Here is a 21,087-nt window from a genome sequence, read left to right as displayed (position 1 = left end):
CCCCCACATGGATAGAGTTTTTGACCATATTCAGTCCTTACCTCCAGCTGCTCGTCACACAGCAAGTGAAGCAACAGAGACTGCACGTTCTTCTTCTGCTCCGGGTCCTGCAAGTTGAAGAAGTTGCCGAACACCATCTGCTGCATGTAGTTGAGGATGGCTGCGCGGGCGTGCCAAGACTTGAGGCCAGACACCTGAAGCAGGAGCCAGATGGTGCTTTTAGTGGACGATGAAGTAACACGGGAACAACAACATCCAAACAGGTTTGAGTTTTACTGCGCTTACAACACAATCAGGTCATGTAAGGGCCGAAGACCATCAGAGGTGTTACTAGGGTGTACATACAAAAAAAAGAAGAAGGAGAGATAAGGATGATAGATGTCTAATGGGAAAGAAGGAGCAAACCACACCAAAGAACCCACCAACCACCCGCTTTGGTTATTTGAGCAGAGGGAAGCATATTGACATGACAACACACCACGACACTATAACAGTCATTTAGTGCTGGGAAAAAGTAAGACAGACGGACAGAAATAACAGAGAAAAGAATTGAGACCTACCATTTGCGCCCTCTAATCACCTGTGTCTTTCCAGGAACAGACAAGGAAAATAGTCTAGAAAGAAGAAGAAGGACCTAGCCACACCCAAACACTCCCCAAACCTCCCCTTAATATTAAGTTTTCTTGGCCTACAAGTTGCAAAAGTGTTAGCACAGAGTTGTGAAAATTGTTCAAAACAGCACAAATTTTATACACGAAGGCCTGATCTTCTGTTCTTACGTAAATGCTCCTGAAAAACCATTCGCAATTGAACGTACTTATATTCTTACAACAAATCAAAAGCAGGCAATCTTTGAAAATACATTTATAAAGTCTCCTAGGGATAAGGATATTTGATCGTTAAAACAAGTCCATGCACGAAAGGATGGAAAAATATGATCGTATTTACCTCTTTAATAGTAGCAAATGCTGGTGCCATGACATTCTCAGGTATGAGCACTTGAGAAAGGTTGAGTATCACACTCTTGCAATTGTCTCTTAAATCTTCATCATTTGCTTCACTTTGAAGGTTTTCAATCTGAAAAAGAATATTATATCATTTTAAAAAATTAAATATGAAATAAGTATATCCTCTAAGAACTCAAATTAAACAAAATATTGAAAAAAATAATTATAAAACTGTTATCTATCAAATTTATTTTTAACAAAAGCTAAAGAGTTTGTTTTTTTAAAGAGTCACTAGGGTTTTGAGTACAAAGTTCTATTAGCTTTAATTCCCTAAGACAATGTTCAAACAAACATTAATAGATATGCAGAAACATTTTATTTTTAAAATTTATATCAATTATAAATGCACATGTTACTGTTACACTATAACTGAAATGTAAATTTGGAGAATAAAATCACAGGAACCGAAGACTTAAAGATTATTGTCCGTACTCTTTCCTCAGACTTTCAATAACCTGTGTATTTCAACTTATAAACAGTAACACATACAAGCTTATGTCTCAGCATCTAGTATTTAATACTTACAATTGGAAGCAAGTTGAAAACCTCCACTGTACAAGGATTCAAACTCCGCTGGAAGCAAGTAGACACCCAGTGCACAACTGGTGACAAAAAGTGAGAACACTGAAATTTTGTTTCATGGCAAAACGTAAAGGAAAGATCAATCCAACCCAATTTCAAAACATACAACTTTTCTATACAAACTGAGGTCAATGACCCATTTCAAAGAACATCCGAATCTCCTTCAACGGCCACCTGTCTAAGGCAATCACCTGCGCAAACAGGTGGCCGTCTTGGACAATTACAACTGTATGTCTATGCTGACTTTTCAATATATTAAGACTTTAAAAATTTTGTTTTTTGTCTTTTTAAAGTTTGATTGTCACAAATTCCAAAACTGGAAAGATTTCAGATAAATATAACTTGCAACAGAAGACTACTTCTAAAGCAATTTTAAGAAATATATTGCAAGAATCATCTAAGCCAAAACCATTTTTGTAGAATTCAAATTTACAACTTAATGGGACTGAAAGCAGACGTGTGCTCAGATCCTACAGACAATACCAGTACTTACATAAGTCACAAATGAAAAGAAAAATAAAACTGTCTACAACTGACCTGTTTTGCACAACCGAACAGCTGCCTTTTTCTCCTCTGAGTCATCAGGGTTTGCGTCAACTTCCATTGGTTCAACACTGGACGATGCACCTGAAAATACACCCAAAAAAACACACAAAAATTATTTCAAAAACACTGTCAAAACCCTTGTTACAGTAAGAGCTGAACCACTCACCCTCCAAGCATACAAACACTGACCCACACTGCAGGATGATTTCCCTCAACATAGCGATATAGTTCAGAATGGGTTTGAGCTCAGAAAACCACATACCATTCCAAACAAATCGAAAACCAGCCCTGAGTGCCGTATTCCGTACCAATAAGACAAATTGACAAAAGTCCAATGACTGATATTAGTTTGTATCTAGAACTCCATTTCTACATTAATTTTTGTACGTTAAAAGAGGAAATTTTGGCAGAAATTTTAAAATAGTACAAAGGGTTACGACTATTTGGTGAGGTCACTAAGAAACAGACTGGCAATTCAAGACTGATGAAGATATAAAGCAGAGTCTGGCCACATGCATTAGTGACTGCATTTACAGTTTTAATATAATTAGTTCTTAACTTTGCCACCATTATTTGAAATATAGATTTTGATAAACATTTTCAGCTCTGACCTGCGGCAGGTTGGAAAATCTCTTTGAACTGCTCAAGTTGTGGGAGCACTGAGTTGATGAGGTCACATCGTCTCGGAGAACGGGTCACACTGTTTGTCTTGATGCAGAAATCCATATGCATGCAAGAGCTCAAAAGCCTGCAGAAGAGAGAAACTTACAAACTTAAATGGTATGACACTTTGGGACTGTAGCTCATTAATAAAAAGAATTGTAACATTGACTGAAGAGTCATTGCAGAGTGGAATTCCATAACAAAATGTAACTTTTACATCCTTCAACATTATATCAGTAAAGAGAAATCAAAAAGACAAAAAGTAGCAAGGCATGGTGAAAAATCCATCCCACACCTCATAAATTTCTTGAAATAAATTGCTTACAACTTTCCAGAAAAAATTTCTCGCATCACTGTTCACCAAATGATTTCTAAGATTAACAATAAATAGTTCACAATCCTGGTAACTTACGCTCCCATCCTGTCTCGAACACTCTTATAGTTATGAGCCAAGTGAGGCTTCAGATAGTTGACGATGGCATGCAGGTAATCTGGAATGCGCCACTCTTGCTGGAGGATGGCTTGCTGTAGAACGTAGAGGCGACTGTGGAAGCAGAAATTAGGCGACCTTATTCAATAAGAGTAGAAAAAAAATCATGGCTACATTTCACCCCGGAAAACAATACAACACAGAAAGAAAAAAAGATAATGTGTCCTTCACCCTTCTGTATGAACCCCAACAAGCCGTCAATTAATAAAAATTCCTTGATACAAAGATTACTTTATTCCACTACTACGCCATTCAAAAGACATAGTCAGCTGCATTCCAGAATCCCCCTGGTCAATTTTAGGGGAGTTTTGAGATAAAGACTGTGTTCAAATAAAGACATGAAGGGGCACGAAAGGGTATTGTCCCATTCAGTTCTGTTTCCTTCCTAGATTTCAACTGAAAAATAATGAATGTTCAAATCCCAGTTCTGATTTGGGCACTCTCTTTTTCATAAATAAATAAAAAAAATTCAAGCACTTATGGAATGAGGCTGATTGGTTTTTTTTAGTAGAGGTTATACGGTGCTCGCAACTGCATAAGGTCAAATGAGCGCCAAGGGGTGAATGTCAACAGAGAAGTCCTTACAGGGAACCAGACTTACTCTGCTCACCTCTCTCGCTTCAACAGCACAAAGTCTGCTTCGACTATCAAGGCAACCCGGATATAGCTGATCACAAGACTGTGACAAACATACAAAAGAAGTAGAGGAAAAATGACAATAGTAAGGATTAGGAAAGAAAAAGCAGCAGTTCCCTGTTGCAGTTCAAGTACAGTTATGAGCATGACATTGATGAATCAGCCCATTTACAATTACAATTCTACTGTGCATAAGAACTCGAGATGTTAATGTCCCCCCCTTTGGGAATGGCCTAAAGACACTTCCGTCAGTAGCACACCCCCGAGGCTGACAGCTCATTAATTACAAATAAACCGCTACAGATGAAGTGACATGCCCATTTTTGAAATTCTGCTCAAAGTCACAATACGTACGCAGAATCTCCAAAAGCTCCTCCCTCTCCACTGAGCGGATTCTGTAGTAACAGTTTATACAACCACTGGAGCTTGTGGGGCGTTCGGTTCTCCTGAAATATGAACATCAAGTTGATAACGTATGGCCAGTGACAAAAAATCGGAGTCAGGTTATTAAAAATGATATTGTTCCAACTGATCTGTAATCAGTCTGTAATCTTTAACTTCACAGAATACTGACAGAGATAAATCACTTCAAGGAAAGAAAGTTTTAACACACCTCCGACATGTATAATATCCTGGAGAAGGAAAAAGTAGATCATCCACACATTACGAATTACACTACTTATTTATGTTTTCTATCCATTAAAGGTTCGGATTTAAAGAAAACACATTCCTCATATTAAAAAATTGTAAGTTTCAAGTTGCAGATTTCATTGATAGTCTTGTACTTACACATATGTGCAAGAAAAAGTTGCCCCAGTCACTCAGCGTTTCTACAGTCAGGTTGTTCAGAGCCTTCTCAAGTAGAGGGGTGATCCATGCCCATAAACTTTCCAACTGTGGATTAAAAATATCAAAATTAGTACATTTAAGTCTTGGCTCATTGTTACAGACAGGTTTTTAAAACGACACACTACCAATCACTATCCCAACAAAAAAAATTATTTTGGAGTGCAGAAGATTTCTGACTACCATTCAGAATTAGCGAGAAGCATCTTATTATTTAGTAATGAAGGCGAAAAGAACAAAAATATTTTATTAGAACCACTGTGGTATTCCGAGTTACACATTTATTTAAAAGGTGAAGTTTAAATCACAAACCCGAGCCGAATCAAAATATTTTCTCCTCTTTCATGAATTATTTTCTCAGAAGCCCAGCGTGCTGACTAGGTAACAACTGTAAGTTTCAAAACATCCGACTTTATAGCTTGATGTACATTTAACTTAAACATAAAGAATAATGAAAAAGCATCTCATCTTTCCAAAATTTTTTGAAAAAGCTTGATATAATTCGAAGTACCCAGGAGTCAGACATAAATCAGGAAACAGACTTAAAGGGACACACTAAAACAACATTATGGCCCATAAGTACTGAAAAAATGATAAATGACAGGCATAAATCCCGAAAATCAATTAATAAGAAGTTCACCTTCACAAAAGTCAAGTGTGATATGATTATGACAAAATAAGAAAACAAGCGACAGGAAAGTGGGAGGAGCACCTGCGGAAAGGTCCAGTACTTGGAGCCTGTGATGATGCCTCCTAAAGCCTCCATGGCGCAGCGCTGACTGCTGGCATGTTTGTCGTGGCTCGTGTCACTCACCAACCTCTCAATGTGTGGTTTGAAGATGGGTAGGAATGTCACACCGTAGTTGCGGAACAAACTCTGAGTTGGTTAATAGAAAGGAGACGAGAAATCAAAAATTAAAAGTAAAAAGAAGGGATCAAGAGAGTAACATTCATAACCATGATACTCAAAGTCATAATGAAAACATAAAACAGATTCTATACGGGTACTACTGCTTAACATAACTACACTAACATGTTGGCTTTGTTTGTTGTTTGCTGGCTTTGTATTTAGTTAGCTTGTTTTTCGACACAGAGATAGATATCGATACAACGACAGTCATTTATTGCAGGGCAAGAGCAACCCATAAAGACAGGCACTACAGAGAGAAAGAAAAGAAGTAGGACCTACCATTGGAATCCTCAAATTACCTACAAAGACTCTATAGCAATAAATGGTTCACATAATTGTAAAATGTGCCTGGAACCCAGCAGCGATGGCAACAGAACCTCCTGCAGCATTTTACAGCAACCAACACAAGACTGCAACTTTAAACAAGAGCTTTTGTTTTATTTTTAGTACGAGTTTTACAGCACTTGCCAAACAGTTAGGTAATATAAACCGAAGATTGGAGGTGTTACAAGAGAGTAACAAACACAAAAAAGAAGGAGGGTTGATAAGGATGACAGATGTTTACTAGGAGAAAAGGAACAAACCATACCAAAGCACCCACCTCCCACCTACAGACAAGGGTTAATACGCTCACATCATATTTACCTTGTAAAACTTGAGCATGAACTGCCTGAACTTGTCAGTGCTCTTCTCTTCTTCCAGTGCAGAGAACTCAAATAACTTGGCCACATATTCTTCTTGAAGAAAAGAATCATAGAACGGCAGCTCCGCTTCCCCAAGCTCTGACCTGCTTCTGTTCACTTTTGGCTGCTCATTGAGGGGTGCAGGAGCTTTCAGCTCTCTGTTAAGACAAAGAGACAGAAAAGGTAACAAATCTCCATTGAGGAGTTAAGAGAATACGAAGAAATTAACCCAAAAAAGGCCCTACCAGAAAATAGTGACAAGCTTGCCAACTTTCTTAAAACCTTACCTGTAACAATTAACATCTTTTACAAAAACTCATGTTAACCTAGAGTTGTGTACTTACCAAGGTCAAGTGAAGTTTTAACACTGGTGAAGCATTAGCGTGATTAACTTAACAAACAGGCAGAAGGCCATGGTAGGGTCTGAGCAACAGTCAAATTTATCTCATCTTGGAATACTTTTCCTCTAAGCACGTGGCCCTAACAGGAGATTGAGTGTGTCACTTACAAAAAGGATTTTTACAAGGCCGTATTGATAATCAAACAAGGCAGATAATAATCCCACTTTACATCAGTTCTTGCACTGTAACTGCTACGGTTTGCAAATTTACATTTTTCAAATGAAGAACGTATCCAGAAAAAAAGAGTCATTCACTGAGACTGAATGAGGTCCAGTGACATAAATGAAAAAGAAATACAAAAAAAAAAGGAAACAACAAAAAACAAACATAAAAGACTAATAAGATAACCAACAACAGCTTGTCATTATGAGCCAAAAACAAATCTGTAATGACCACCTGTCATCAATCCGATGTATTTCCTTTTCAAACCTAAATATAAAATGTCAAATATTATTTTCCCAATCATTCAGCCATTTCAACTATCACAACTGCCGTGCATTTTAGTCAATGCAGAAGATTCATTTTTTAATGTTTGAAATTTCCATATGAAAATAATTACTGATAAATTATCCATAGAGGACGAGGCAAAGGAGTAAAAATAAAGGATGTATAAAAAATATATATAATAATTAAGTGAAATTAAATGACAAAATAAGCAAACTACTGCACAAAAATATTCAACAAGACTACCACTACCTCCTTTATAAGAATTCATCACTTTAAATCCCAAATGTCCTTCCTTTCAATATAATTTTTTTTATTCCCCACGAGTAGAAAGCATAGGTTTAACTCCTTATTTTAATCTACAAATGACATACTTTGGCCAGCAATAATATCCCCAGTGCGTTTTCTCAATGAAGACCATCTTGTTCCACTGTTCCTCGGTGGTGATGAAGTTTGCTGGGTTGTACTGCAGCCACCGATTGTCGGGCCTGTCTCCCGGGACCAGAGAGCTGTGGTTTATCTGACCAACTCCAGCAGCTTTCTCTAGATCAATTGGCACTTTCTTGTGTTTCTGCTTCTGAAGGTCCAGAATTGTGGTTACTGCACTAATAGAGAGCTGAAAAAAAGGTTAAAACAACACACAACTTATTACATACTTTTCACTGATAGGCATTAGAATGAAAAACTGATAACTGAAGCACTTACTTGTTCTTCACTTTTCATGAGCTGAAAGAAGGAAAAGTAAGAGGAAATGCGATATACCTGTTCGCAAAAGCAGAGAAGAAGATATTTTGGGCATGTTCTGAGAATGGTAAAGACAAGATTGCCCTATCACACATGTACGGTACTGGAACACGAATGGAAAATGAAGAAGCAGTAGAACAAGCGGCAGCTGTAATATCGGGTGCACCTTGCAGATGAGATCGGATCAGGTCGATCACCCAACTCGTCACCTTAAAAAAAAACGTGTTTGTGTAATATGTGATTGGTTTGTGCCAAGATAACCACTTTGCGCCCTCAATCTGGCTAGCAAACCGACCCGACCCGACCCGACCCAAATGCGTCAATGGGTACCCAGTATAAAAGTACAATCAGTGTGACCCAAGGGACAGATGTGACAAAAGTAAAAAAAGTAGCTATGGACAGACAAGCATGATGCCAGCTCCTCTATGCCTTGTGTACCCGGCAGTACAGGGAGATAGGACAGTGGAAACCTGATATAACAGGGATGGTGGGACCAGAGATAAAGTCATGTTATATCAGATCCCTGTTAAATTAAACATGCAAGGGAAGTAACCATTTGTGGACAAATTCAGCAGTATTAATTCACGGGTAGTGTGGCAGGCCTGCGCATGACACATTACGCGTGCGAGTAGCTAGGCTTAGGGTTAGATTGAAGTCTGCGGCACACCGCAGCCCTCTCTTGCTTCACCCGCTGCGTGGGCTTGCAGTGGCTTGGCTTGCGTGGCTTTGTTCCATCACTGCGTCTCTCTCTCTCTCTCTCTCTCTCTCTCTCTCTCTCTCTCTCTCTCTCTCTCTCTCTCTTTCTCTCTCTCTTACTTTTAACACATTGTTAATAAGCCTTTGTCCCTGCTATAACCAATTGGGCTTCGATGAGGCCCTGTTATTGCCGATAACTTTTAATACAAACAAAGAGTAGTAAAAAATGGGGGGAAAAAATCCCCGTTATTACCGGAGACTGTTATTACTGGGCCTGTTATATATGGTTTCCACTGTACAAAAGTAAGGAAAGTCCTCAGTCTGTAATGTTTGTATCCAATAATGCTCTAGATAGAAATTCTTCATATAATTTTCTGAAGCTCGCACATGTTTTATCATTCTCAAAAAGTCAGCAATGTAATGTTTCATCTAATATAAAAAATACCTATGACTAACAAATAAGGAAGTACCAAGTTTTTAACATTCCCTAACCTCTGACACTTTACTTCAGTTTAACTCAAATCACAAACTTTCCTAGTAAAATGTTTTTACCTCATAAAAAACAAATAATCACTTTGCCTATGTCACACCTGGCATAAAAAAAAACAGTTCTCATTGCTGAATAATACACAAATATCAATGTTATTTTTTATATTTATGTTTCACTTTTAAACTTCATTTACTAAATCATTTCCATATCAGAGACTATTGCTGTGACACAAATTTGAGCAAACACATTGAAAGGGACTGATAAAACAAAATTTTTGTTGTATTTTCACATTAGAGACATTCCCAACTTACATTTAAACTGATAAGATGACCACTCTGAAACTGATTCAAAACTAAGAGCAAATAAAAAGGAAGCACACTCAACAAAATGTCATATTACCAGTTTTCTTACTCAAATCCAGCTCTGAAAAAAAATTCAACAAATTCACATAACATAACTTTTTCAGACTTTTATTGAAAGCAATTTTTTTTAAAATTATGTAAACCTTCCTTCTACACAAAAATCAGGATGAAGACTATTGATCTAATGTAGACAAGTCTTTATTTATTACTTACTTTTCGTATATACAAAAGTTCACTGTTGCAGTTCTTCACAAATAGAGACACCACAGATGCTGGAGTAGGGATATTATCATGGAGTACAAGGCCTAAAAATTCAAAACCAATCTGGCTGAATTTCCATGTCCTGGAAAAAAGAAAGCGATAATTAAGGTACAGCAGCTGAAAGACATCTCTTCAAGTAAACAATTTCACTTTCAAAAAATTATTCGCTAAATAAGCTGAACATTGAAAACATTAAATAAATAAATGAGTAGTATAGAAAAAATTGGGTGTGAACACACAATTGACATTCAAGACATAACAGAAACAAAAATATAATACATCAAAGAATTGACAGCCACTAAAAATCTGGCCCCCCCCCCAAATTTTTTTTTTTTTACATTTGACAGAAAAAGAGAGGGCAGAATAGAAAACCAGGACCATCTTGCAAACAAAATTATGTAAACAAAATTTACTCAAAAGACAAGTACACACGAGTACAAAACTTACAAGGTGCCGCTTTCAACTAAAGTAAGAAGTTCATCGGTCAGCTTTTTGTTGTGCCTGCAATAAAAATAAAAAAATTAATAAAATAGTATGTGTCAACGAGTTAAGAAATGTACTAATACAGTCAAATCTTAAATACACTGAAACCCTATCCAGGACAGAAACCCTTCATGGTGGAATCTCCTTGCTCCCCCATTGATAAATTCCTCTGTATTACATCTGTTAAAGACGGAAACCCTCCCAGGAGGGATGCAGTTTAGGGGTTGTTATTATCCCATATGGGATCCCCGAGTGGTGCAGATGTTTAGGGTGGTGTGTGCTCAGCACAGGAACTGTCAAGGATAATAGAGGTGTGAAATTTGACCACTGTCTATTGCCCTGATTGAACAGCCTACCAAGTAAAAAGTTTCCAGAATCATTGTTACACACACCAGTTTCGGCTTTCTCTCTTGCTTATTACAGCACACAACAAGAAATTAAAAGACTTGCAACTTTTCTTGAAATTGATTTCACGAACTAACATGGCAAATAGGGGGGGAAGGGTGGCATTGGTTGATAGTGCTCATTGCATCAACGGGTGGGGCTCAGGGTGGAAACACAGGAGATGTTCAATTGTTTCTGTTTTTAATTGGTAAAGCAGTAGTCCTAATAAGATGCAAGTACTGGTAGCAATGGATTTTAAGATTGCCACATGTCATTATCTAAGCATGTACGCATATAAGCTGGCCCTCTGGAAACTCCCCTCCCCCTTCCCTTCAATTTCCCCTATCCAAGACATTATTTTTTCCTGATCCCCTCTGTGCTTCCTTCTTGTATCACTTCAACTGTACCTGACCAGATCTTTTCATCAATGTGCAACATGAGAGCAGCTAGTAGTTGGAGAGGGTCACTGGTATGTCTTTCTTCTTTTCGTTCTCTTTCTTATCTGCTCGTGTTACTTTTTCCCAGCGCCAAATTACTGATACTATGTCCATGAGCTTGTATATACTCAAAGAAGCACAAGAGCAACATAATGAAAACATTAAAAAGTATGGCATGTGTCCACTCACTTCAATGCAGCATCATTTCTCTTCTTCTCATACTGAACTCCCTTCTCCAGCTCTGCTTGGGTAGCAGCGCCGACTAAAGGAGCAGGGGCAGAGGAGGCTGTACTGAGTTCTGTTGCTGTACTGATCACCTTGTCCGACACCTGAGAAAACAAATAGAAAAAAAGTGTTCTTTTAACCGTTTCGCACTTACAGCGCCCGTATGCGCCCGCGCCGGTGACCCCCGCTCATCCCTATAGCGCCCGAATGCCTTCGCCACGGGGGTGTTTGTTTCGTTGCCGCGGGAGGCTTCTACTTTTACTATCATCAGAAGTTTAACTTAGCTATCTTTATAGAGGAAGAGTTCCGGTTTACTATGGTGTTTTTCTTGTTTCGTAGGACAAAGAGTCACTTTTTGAGTGGGAACAAAAGTCGGAGGAGATTTTAGTTTAAACACGCCATCATGTCTCTAGGATGCATGGGTGCAAAGCTGCCCGATATGAGTACGGCAAAAACAAAATAAAAACATCCAAAGAAAAGTCTTTTAGGTGCTTTCAAGTTTCCACCAGAGGCTTCAATCTCTGTGAATGTGTTGTATTTCTTTTGTGTGGATTACCTCTTTGTCAGTGGCAGAAACTTCGTGAGTTGAAGAAATGTAGATCTAGTATACGAGGTCTAGATCTAGATCTAGACTCGGAATCCAAGACACGCATCTCAGAAAGACCTCTCATATCATTTCATACTCTTCTATTCCACTTAAAATTTTGTACTAGTAATTTAGCACATTCATTTTCCTTTCAGAAAATACTATTTTCATAATTTTTTGTTGTGTTTGTGATTTTATACAATTTTTTAGTAAGGTACCCCTTCAATTTTCGTGGAGTTGTTGCCCTTGTCTTAAGGATGGGGGGCCACAGCTGGCCAAGCCTGCTAAGTGCGAAAGGGTTAACAATACTCGGAAACTACAGTCTTTGATCGAGTGTGTGAGTAAAAAGAAATACATCCACACAATACCTGTCATTTAGTGTGAGGAAAAGTGAAACAAACAAGACAGAAACAACATGGAGGGAAGGTTAAGGAAGTCAGACCTACCAGCGGCTCTCTCCAACCATCCAGAGTTTTGTTTGTTTTGGTAAAGTTTAAACCCTAAACAGAAATGTTTTTCATCTCTTTGAAGACCAGTCCCTCACTATGAGTTGTATCAAAGCCTATCCCTACCCCTCCGAAAATAAATTCTTTGTTGAGGGATCAGTCCAAAAGAGCTGGACAGAAGGAGTAGTAGGACCTGAGAAAAAATGCCAGGCTAATATCAGAGAGATAGTGGCGAAAGAGTGGCACCGGATCAGTGGAGTAGTTGGACTCCCTCGTAGTAGACCAGCAAACAAAGTATGTTCCATTTGCAGCGATACTGCATTACCAGGAATCATTTGATGCTGAACCCACACGTAACAAACTACAGTCACAATAATTGTGAGGATGATAATTTTTCTCCGTAAGGAGACTTGAACGTAAAATTTAAGGCTGGAAACACTAAAATCATTAGCAAAGGAGTTTCAAACGAACCACTGTGGCGTAAAATGACAGTCAGACTCTTTATCGAAGAAGACAACATAAGCAAACGAGACTGTCAAAAGAAGACCCACTTCAGCATTTTCTAAACTCCCAAACACATGATCACAACATGCCCATAAAAAAACAAAACTTGTAAAAGAAATTTTTGGCAATTTTGAACATCAAAGATTGCTCTAATACTTTTAACCAAATGAGACAATCCTACTTTCAAAATCGCAGCACTATAAGACAAATCAGATAAGTGATGGCGAAACTCTCTGGAAATAGAATCAAAAGAATGTGGTGCTATTTGACAGACCTAATTTGTACTCAAATGACAAACCTGACAGAGGCCATTTGTGTTGGGAGATCGAGTAAAGATAAGCTAATTGACACAATAATGGTGATTTAGTGCTAGGAAAAGACAGGGTAGATAGACAGACAGATAGAAACAACATACAGATAGAAAAAAAAAAAGTGGAACCTACTACTGGCGCTCTCCAACTACCCACACTGACAAAGAACAGAGAAAGCCTCTAGTGATAGTACCAAAAAGAATACAGTGCTGTTTGACAAAAAACGACAAGTAACGTCTCTGGTCATAGCACAAAACTATAACCAAAAGTGTCTGGGATGGCCACCATCGTCAAAGAGAAACATAGTTGTCTCAAGTGAATGTTTTGAACAGTATCAATATAATGCTTCTAAAATAAAAACGCAAGGGGGGAAGCAGGAAGTGGTCATTTGTACAGGTGGTTGTCTTCAACAAGTGGGCGTTACAGCATGTCCGACTGTATACGAAATCAATCTCACAAACCTGGAAGGTGACGGAGAAAGTCTCGAGCGACTTGAACACCTTGTTGACAATGTCGTCCACCACGTGGAGGATGGAAGGCTTCTCATACTGCTGGGCCTGCACCAAGGCGGGCCACACCTCCGCCAACGTCTCCCAGTTGCGCTTCGTGGCCAGGCATGCCCGACCCCCGCCCTGCACGATGTACAAACTGCCCTGTGGATAAAACAATTGTACATAAATAAATTTCCACATGGTGGTCAGCGTACTGCAGATAGGTGCAAGATCCAACAATCGGAAAAAAGTAAAGTATAACCACTCCAGTCTACATGCATCAGGATAATCACAGAATGCCTTTTCTTGTTCCTGAAAGAAGGCATAGAGGCAACCCCATTGTGACCCCAAAGGAGATGCCAAAAGTGCATTAGGTAAGGGGATGGGGGTGGGCTTTCACTACCCGAAAATCTGCCTTTTCTTCTTTAAAAAAAAAAAACAGGTTCACTACGGTTCATCTATTAATGATGCAAGAGTTGGTAAAAGTACAAACATTTTTAGCAAACTGTGCATTTTTCTAATTTACAATCAGCATACTTTAGTTTCCGCTGGGGTCTGTTTTTTTGCTCTTAAAATGAGTACTCCTTTCAACCAAGGCATGGCACCAAAGAAACAGAATCCTTGGGTTTTTAATAAACCAAGATCATTATTTTTCTACGAGTAGAAATTTGAAGTAAAGAAAAAAAAGTGCAAAAGAAAAAAAAGGAAAGTTGTACCATCTCACTTTTATACTTTTTATTTAACCTCATATGCAGTTTCTCTAGTAAATAGCCTTTCTTTGTTGGTTTGTTTGTTTAGTATAGGGTTTTACGGCGCTCGCAACTGCATAAGGTCATATGAGCGTGCGGGACACATCTAATACTTTTTCGTTGGTAGGAAATTTAGAATTTTGCCCGGGTAGCGGCCGAAGCCTACTCTTATCGATTTTAGATCACCAAGGGATCTCTAACGTGCGCAACTTGCACACGGGCCCTCCGAGATTTTTCGCCCTTGTCCGAGAAGGCTAGGTGTAGATCTTTCCTACCAGAAGATCAGGGGTGTGGCAGAAAGACAGCAGTTAGGAGGAGCCAAGGAGTAGCAGTAGAAAGGCTGCAGAAAGAGTCAGGAGCCCAGAGGAGGGGGCAAAGGAGGTGAGGGGGTGGGGGCAGAAAGTGGAAATGAAAGCAGACAACAGAACATTGTTAGAGATCAGGAAAGGATGTGAAAGGAGACAATTTTAGAGAAGAAAATTTTTTGGTCGCTACCCGGAATCGAACCCGGGACCTTTGAATGAGAGGCCAACACCTTAACCTCTAGACCACGAGAGCCCCCTAGCCTTTCTTTTATTTTCAAACCTATCTTCATCACACAAAACAGATGTTACAAACCTTGAAGACATGCTGTTCCACTTGCTTGTCTTTCAAATTGCTCACCACCTTGGGCAGACAGGTGAGGTAGGAGTAGCTGTAAGTTCGGAAGGCCTGGTTGAGGCACGCCTGAGCCTTCTTCCTCACCTGCAGACATAATAATAGTCAAAATTTTTCAATCAATATCTAAAGATAACCTAATCATCTTATTTTCAATGAGTTTTATAGAACTTGCAAAACTATAAGGTTATACCAGTGTCAAAGGTTGGAGAAAAATGGAGGAGGAGGGATAATGACGATAGATGTTTGACAGGAAAGAAGGAGCAAACCACACCAGAACCCCTGCCAATGCATCTGCAGAGGAGGATTTTTCTCAAGCAAAATAGAAGAAACAAGAATTGAGATGACCAATGGCTTCTGCAAGGGCCAATGAGACCAATACTAACAGAGAAGAGTTTGTCACATTTTAAGCATTTAAAAGCTTCCTTTCTACTTGTGCTGTGGATGTGTGCAGCTTGCAGGCTTTTTTTTTTGTGGTTTCAGCAGAACACACATAAAAGTTCATAAGGTACAACCCCTCACATCTTCATGCATCAAGATGATCATAACACAGTTTCCTCTTCCTGAGAGACATAACTGCAACCTATCTGTCATCCCCACGGTGACCCAAGATGTGCACAAGGTCAAACAGTTCAAAATTGGGTGGCTATGCTTTTCTTTTACCAAACGATATAAACGTTATTTATAAAACATGTGGGACATTGTAGGAACCCTGCCAGAATCTTATCACCGAAGGGGTCAGATTTTTTGGCTTTATACTCATTACATGCTCCATCTGCCTCAAATGACTTTTATTAAAAAATCAATTTGCACAAGCTGATTTCCATTTATGAGACACGACACAATAAAGCTAAAAAAAAGACTATAAGATGGCACGAGAAGATTATAAAAAAAGATGCCAAATCTGGCTTGTATTATTGAAGAGGGGTCAGATACTATCTAGCAATTGCAGAGGCATCATTGAGTCCTCACTGCACCATTGTTATACATCATTCCCCAATACCACATACGTTACCAGAACTGAAATGATCGATGGCACCGGCCAAGCTGTAAGAAGACTAGAATTGTTGAGTCACTGTATGAATCTCTAAATTGACAAATGATACACTGTTTCATTTCTGAGAATTAAACTCTGCCTAGCTGTATGTCAAGTCTTTTTTCGCCAATATACTCACCTCTCGATAACGACTGACAGATAAGTTGAGCAGCTCATTCAGCATGGTTTGATGTCGTTGCGTGAAATGGCAATCACAAAAGTTGAGCATGCGAATCTGCAGGGTTACGGCAAACAATGAACACAGTTCAAAAAAGACGTTATAAACCACACTGAAGTGATGCAATATCAAAATACTACATTTTAAAATATAGTCTGTCCCTAAAATATTGACTTGAGTCCAATTTAAACAAAAACAAATTAACATCATCCTTCATGAGTATGAACAGATTTGAATATTCATTGCTAGTTCTTTGGGTTTTTAATTTCCTTTAAGCTTTGGTTATCTAAAGCAGACAGAATTAGTGATTTTGAGGATGAAATACAAGACCCCAAAAAGAACAATGGGCTGAAAGGAAAATACAAGAAGAAAGAAGAAAAAAATTTAACTATAACTGAGCTCTCCACCCTTCCTAAAGTTAAAAGAACAAACAAATGATCACTATTCAATGCAACCATGTCTGTTAACTATTGATCAATATAATAACTTAATATCAAAAACCTAAATAACTATGAAGACAGTTTGAGATTTAAATCACTGGACATATCCTCATGTCTGTGTGATAGTAGCATTAAAATTCATCTTAAACTTTCAAACATGTCAATAACAGAACAGTAATATAAAAAAAAAACCTGGTTTGAAAAAACAAATGAAATCGCTTCCATGTTCTCTCGAAAGCAAACCATAACATATCAGATCACTGTATCAACTAAAGAAAGTCTACACACCTCATGTTGAAGCTGCATCCTGTCAATAAGTAATGCCCGGATGTGTCTCTTTTTTGATGTTAGCTGAAATGAGAATACAAAATAAAACAAAAAATACAGTAAGTACAAAGTCTGTATGTTTGAATGTTACATTGGTAATGGAAATCAGAACTTTGATATGACGTTATTTAACCATTCCAAAAGATACCAAAATTGTTTACATCTTATACAACAATGTAAAAACTTATTTCATATTTTCCTATTACTATAGAATCCTGATGTTAAAATTTTAATACCAATATAAGTACTCACCGAATTTCCTAGAGCCTGTTTGACCACATGAAAGCTTTTCCAGCGACCTTCAAAATCATTTTTCATGGTTCCATAATGCATCATCAGAAGTTCATAGATCTGAGGATATGAAACATGAAAATTCAAAAAGAATACGTGTACATTAAAAAATGATAGATATGACACACATTTCACTAAAAATCTAAAACCAGTGACACCATGGGTCTCAAATCAGAATTTTTAAAAAGGAAGAACTTTCCGCGTGATCGCGACAGAAGCCCATTTTCGCGAGACACCCACTATTATTATACTGTGGGACCCTAGAATGTTGAAATAAAAACCATCAATTTATCAAAGCAAGGTTATTTCATACCAGTTTGAGGGTTTGGAAGATAATTTTAAGTAAGAGTCACTTACCAAATATTTACCATCTTGATTACGAACAGAAAGTGGAGGCGCACTGTGGTCTTGAGCGACTTATTTATATTTTACCTTCATCATATTCGCATGCATATATAAACTATATCAAAAGGAATCTTGTTTTGAGCCTGGGAAAAGGCCTAGAACCAGAATATCGACTGTTATGAACCAGTCTGGGTGTATTGATTCATATAATAAACGTGAAAGACAAAATTAATGCTCAAACTCAAAGTAGAATAATAACTTGAATAGCTCAAGTAAACCTATTCAGTGTGAGAGGTGTAAGAACTGTGGGAGGGCAAGATGCAGTGACACTGAAAATATGCGAATCTTGAACAAAAAGCTAAAATATAGAGACATAATTTACTCTCACCCATCCAATGAAACGTGTCCAATGAAACGTGAACACTTAGGCCCTTGCCCTAAGTTCATTAACACGCTTACAAGTAGTTATGACGGATCCCGATTATACACAAGGCATGCACTAACGCGCACTTTACTTTGCTGAGAGCTGTAGTAGTAATCAAAATTCTAAATATTAAAATTTGCTTCCAATTTCTTTTCTTTTTTTGTCCTCTGGTGTTGCGTCCAGCACTCAGAACGCGCGCAGGTTCATTGACCGGTCACAATGACGAGCCCGACAAGACGCTTGTATAACTTTCTTTTCTTTTTTTTTCCCCCACAAGCGACAGCACAGTGACGAACATTATTTTCATGGTGACACCACGTTTGTAATGAAGAACCTGCATGTTACAAATGTTGCGTATTTAGACTTTTGCAGACACATTTCTGAGATCTTGATTTTCCGGTCGAGCCTCGGTGTCACATACAATTCCGCTTGCCGCCATAGCCGCCTGTACGTGTGAAACATACTCTCAGACCGGGAAAAGCCGAAGTAATATCACAATCGCGACCGGCAAAAATGAACTTAAAGACGTTATCGGATTTGGTTTTCAAATAATATTCGAGATCTTTTATGTATTTTCCCACGTCTCGGCGATTTTTTTCAAATTCCCGGGTAATTCCCGAGGCCTGGCAGTCACTCTGCTTCCAGCAACTCTCTTTCTGATTGACCCGCTTTCGCGGTAGCAGAGTTTAGCGGAGGAAATGGCGGTAGCGGAAATCCGCTAAATAGCGGAATATTGAGACCCATGTGACACTATTTACCTGAGGGTTACCAGGGAACTTTGACTGCATCACCAACAAAATGTGCAATACAAGTGTCTTTTCATTTTTGACTATTGAAAAACAAAAAAAAAACAACCTGCCTAAGTGGGGAATAGCTTTACCTATTGCATTTCCAGGGATACCGATAAAAAAAGAATGGGAAAAAAAAGGCAACAGCAGAAATTTAAAAAATTAATAAAAATTATGTTTACCCCAAAATGATATAAAAGTCTCTCATTGCCCCTCCCCCACTCAGAGCAGTAAGTAGTTTGAACCCTGGGGAAACAAAATACAGGCTCACACCAACCCAAAACCACCAAGTACCCAATTATCCAAAGTTCATAATTGTAACTAAATAAAAATATTTTTAAAAAGAGTACTTACTTTGATGACATGAAAAGTGCTCTTGGTGTCATCCTCTCTTGACTCGCTCAGATACTCTGTGAGTCAAAGAAAGACAAGTGAACATTGCAACAAGTTACAGTTGAAATTGTCTTAGATAGTCATCTATTCGTGACCTCAGTGCTTTCTTGTCGTATCTCCATTTTTGTTTTACAGTGAAAACAGTTCATAACAAAGAGTGAGCTTAAGAAAAAGTCACATTCTAAATGTAAAAAAAAAAATGGAGATACGACAAGAAAGCACTGAGATCGCGATGTGTCTAGCAAAAAAGTGGCTGTCGTAGACAGATGGCTGTTTCAGTGTCATTACAATGTTTAAAAAGGCAGGGGGGGGGGGGGGGGGGGGAGAGATAAGCTGTGGCCGTTTGTACAGGTGACTGTCTTCAACAAGTGGTCGTTACAGCAGGTTCAACTGCATTTGAATTTAAAATCCAGGTGTGGCTTTTTCAGCATACAAAGCGTGAACCCTACCGGAATTACACGGTCACAGGGCAGTTTGGTCTTTCCAGTCTCATGAAAACCCCTTGTACCCTCCTATCCTTAACATGAATGACCCCTTCTCAGGGTGGGCAGGCAGTCCACAGACACCCCAGTCAGCATACAAAGCCATTACAAATAGAATATATCACTTCCATCTGCTTCTTGGTAGAATACTGAAAAAACATCCACTTCTAGTATTATCAATGTTAGCGTCAATTAACTCACTCAGCCCTGAGCCCGAGATAGTCGGGTTCCACACTTCTGCACAGGGCCCTGAGCCCGACAGTATCGGGATGGAAATTTCTACAGCTTAAAATAACGTAAACACACATCAAATACGAACAGACTGCACTTTATAAGTGATCCCTGCCCATTTCTTTGTAAGAAACAGACTATAACACCGGCAAAGGTTGCTTTCTTGACCCACAATGATTTATTTATAGTGGCTTCTTGACCCACAATTGAAAATAACTTAGCATGTGGTAACGAAGAGGGAAATGGGAACGAGTCTTGGTCTTTCATCAGAGCCACTTTTTGGTGCGTGTTGTTGACCTTTTTCAAATGGCAATATCTCACAGAGTACCAAATATTTTTTAATTCTATAAACGGTGAAAAGCCATACATAACTACTGACCTAACTTATGTGAAATTACTTTGTTTAACTTTTTTAGACTTTCTGCCAAAAAGACATATAAAAGATGAAGACATCACAGACACACAGGTAAACTTACTCAAAAGATGGTTCATCGCTTCATGCACAGCAGCTCGCACATTTTTCCCTCCTGCTGATATTTCTGAAAATATCCATATGAATCACAGAATTTAGTAATGCGCAAAACAAATTTCAAAAAGAAATAAACGAGAAAGAAATAAAATACGACTTTATTGATATAAAAAAGAGAACTGACGAGCAATACCCAAGAAAACACCTCAACGACATTTCATCTAAAAACATTTTACTGGCATTGCTTGACAAAGGAGTTGTGTCCGCTAACCAATCAATAAATACTGAAATTACCCCTCTGCATTCACTCAACTCCAAGAAATCTTGTAATCATTATGAGCTTAATTTCTCATGTAAAAACTACTTCAATTATAAAAGGCATAATATATTTGCAATTAATTTTTTTAGAATACAAAGAAAAACACAGAAAAACAACAATAAAACAAGAAACTGGCAAAAAGAAATCAGAATGTCTTTGTATGTATGTATGTATGTAGTATAGGGTTTTACGGCGCTCGCAACTGCTAAGGTCATATGAGCGTGCGAAACACAAGTTGTTTACTTCACAAAAGTACACAGCACAATTGGTTAACTAATTGACTTTAAAATGCTAAAATGTTAAAATATTAAAATTTAGTGTAAATATTAT

At 38.3% G+C, this 21,087-nt stretch overlaps 1 protein-coding gene across 1 annotated transcript in view; it reads right to left on the bottom strand.

The window, feature by feature from the left end:
* LOC101852326 (proteasome activator complex subunit 4B) overlaps positions 1–21,087 on the bottom strand; it is a 68,081-nt gene that overhangs the window by 10,130 nt on the left and 36,864 nt on the right. The window contains exons 23-43 of the mRNA XM_005100455.3: positions 20,446–20,508; positions 19,218–19,273; positions 17,268–17,366; positions 16,977–17,039; positions 16,210–16,305; positions 14,996–15,121; positions 13,599–13,790; positions 11,255–11,394; positions 10,209–10,262; positions 9,714–9,843; positions 7,583–7,824; positions 6,326–6,521; positions 5,483–5,647; positions 4,714–4,818; positions 4,279–4,370; positions 3,211–3,342; positions 2,747–2,883; positions 2,127–2,216; positions 1,533–1,609; positions 949–1,077; positions 42–194 (exon numbers count right to left, since the gene is read on the bottom strand). Of these exons, the coding sequence (XP_005100512.1) occupies positions 42–194; positions 949–1,077; positions 1,533–1,609; positions 2,127–2,216; positions 2,747–2,883; positions 3,211–3,342; positions 4,279–4,370; positions 4,714–4,818; positions 5,483–5,647; positions 6,326–6,521; positions 7,583–7,824; positions 9,714–9,843; positions 10,209–10,262; positions 11,255–11,394; positions 13,599–13,790; positions 14,996–15,121; positions 16,210–16,305; positions 16,977–17,039; positions 17,268–17,366; positions 19,218–19,273; positions 20,446–20,508 (2,537 nt within the window). The remainder of the gene's footprint in view (positions 1–41; positions 195–948; positions 1,078–1,532; positions 1,610–2,126; positions 2,217–2,746; positions 2,884–3,210; positions 3,343–4,278; positions 4,371–4,713; positions 4,819–5,482; positions 5,648–6,325; positions 6,522–7,582; positions 7,825–9,713; positions 9,844–10,208; positions 10,263–11,254; positions 11,395–13,598; positions 13,791–14,995; positions 15,122–16,209; positions 16,306–16,976; positions 17,040–17,267; positions 17,367–19,217; positions 19,274–20,445; positions 20,509–21,087) is intronic.

Source organism: Aplysia californica, unplaced genomic scaffold, assembly GCF_000002075.1.
Source record: "Aplysia californica isolate F4 #8 unplaced genomic scaffold, AplCal3.0 scaffold00248, whole genome shotgun sequence".
Classification (NCBI taxonomy): Eukaryota; Metazoa; Mollusca; class Gastropoda; order Aplysiida; family Aplysiidae; genus Aplysia; species Aplysia californica.
Note: the sequence above shows the minus strand (reverse complement) of the source record. Positions and strands in the feature narration are given on the sequence as shown.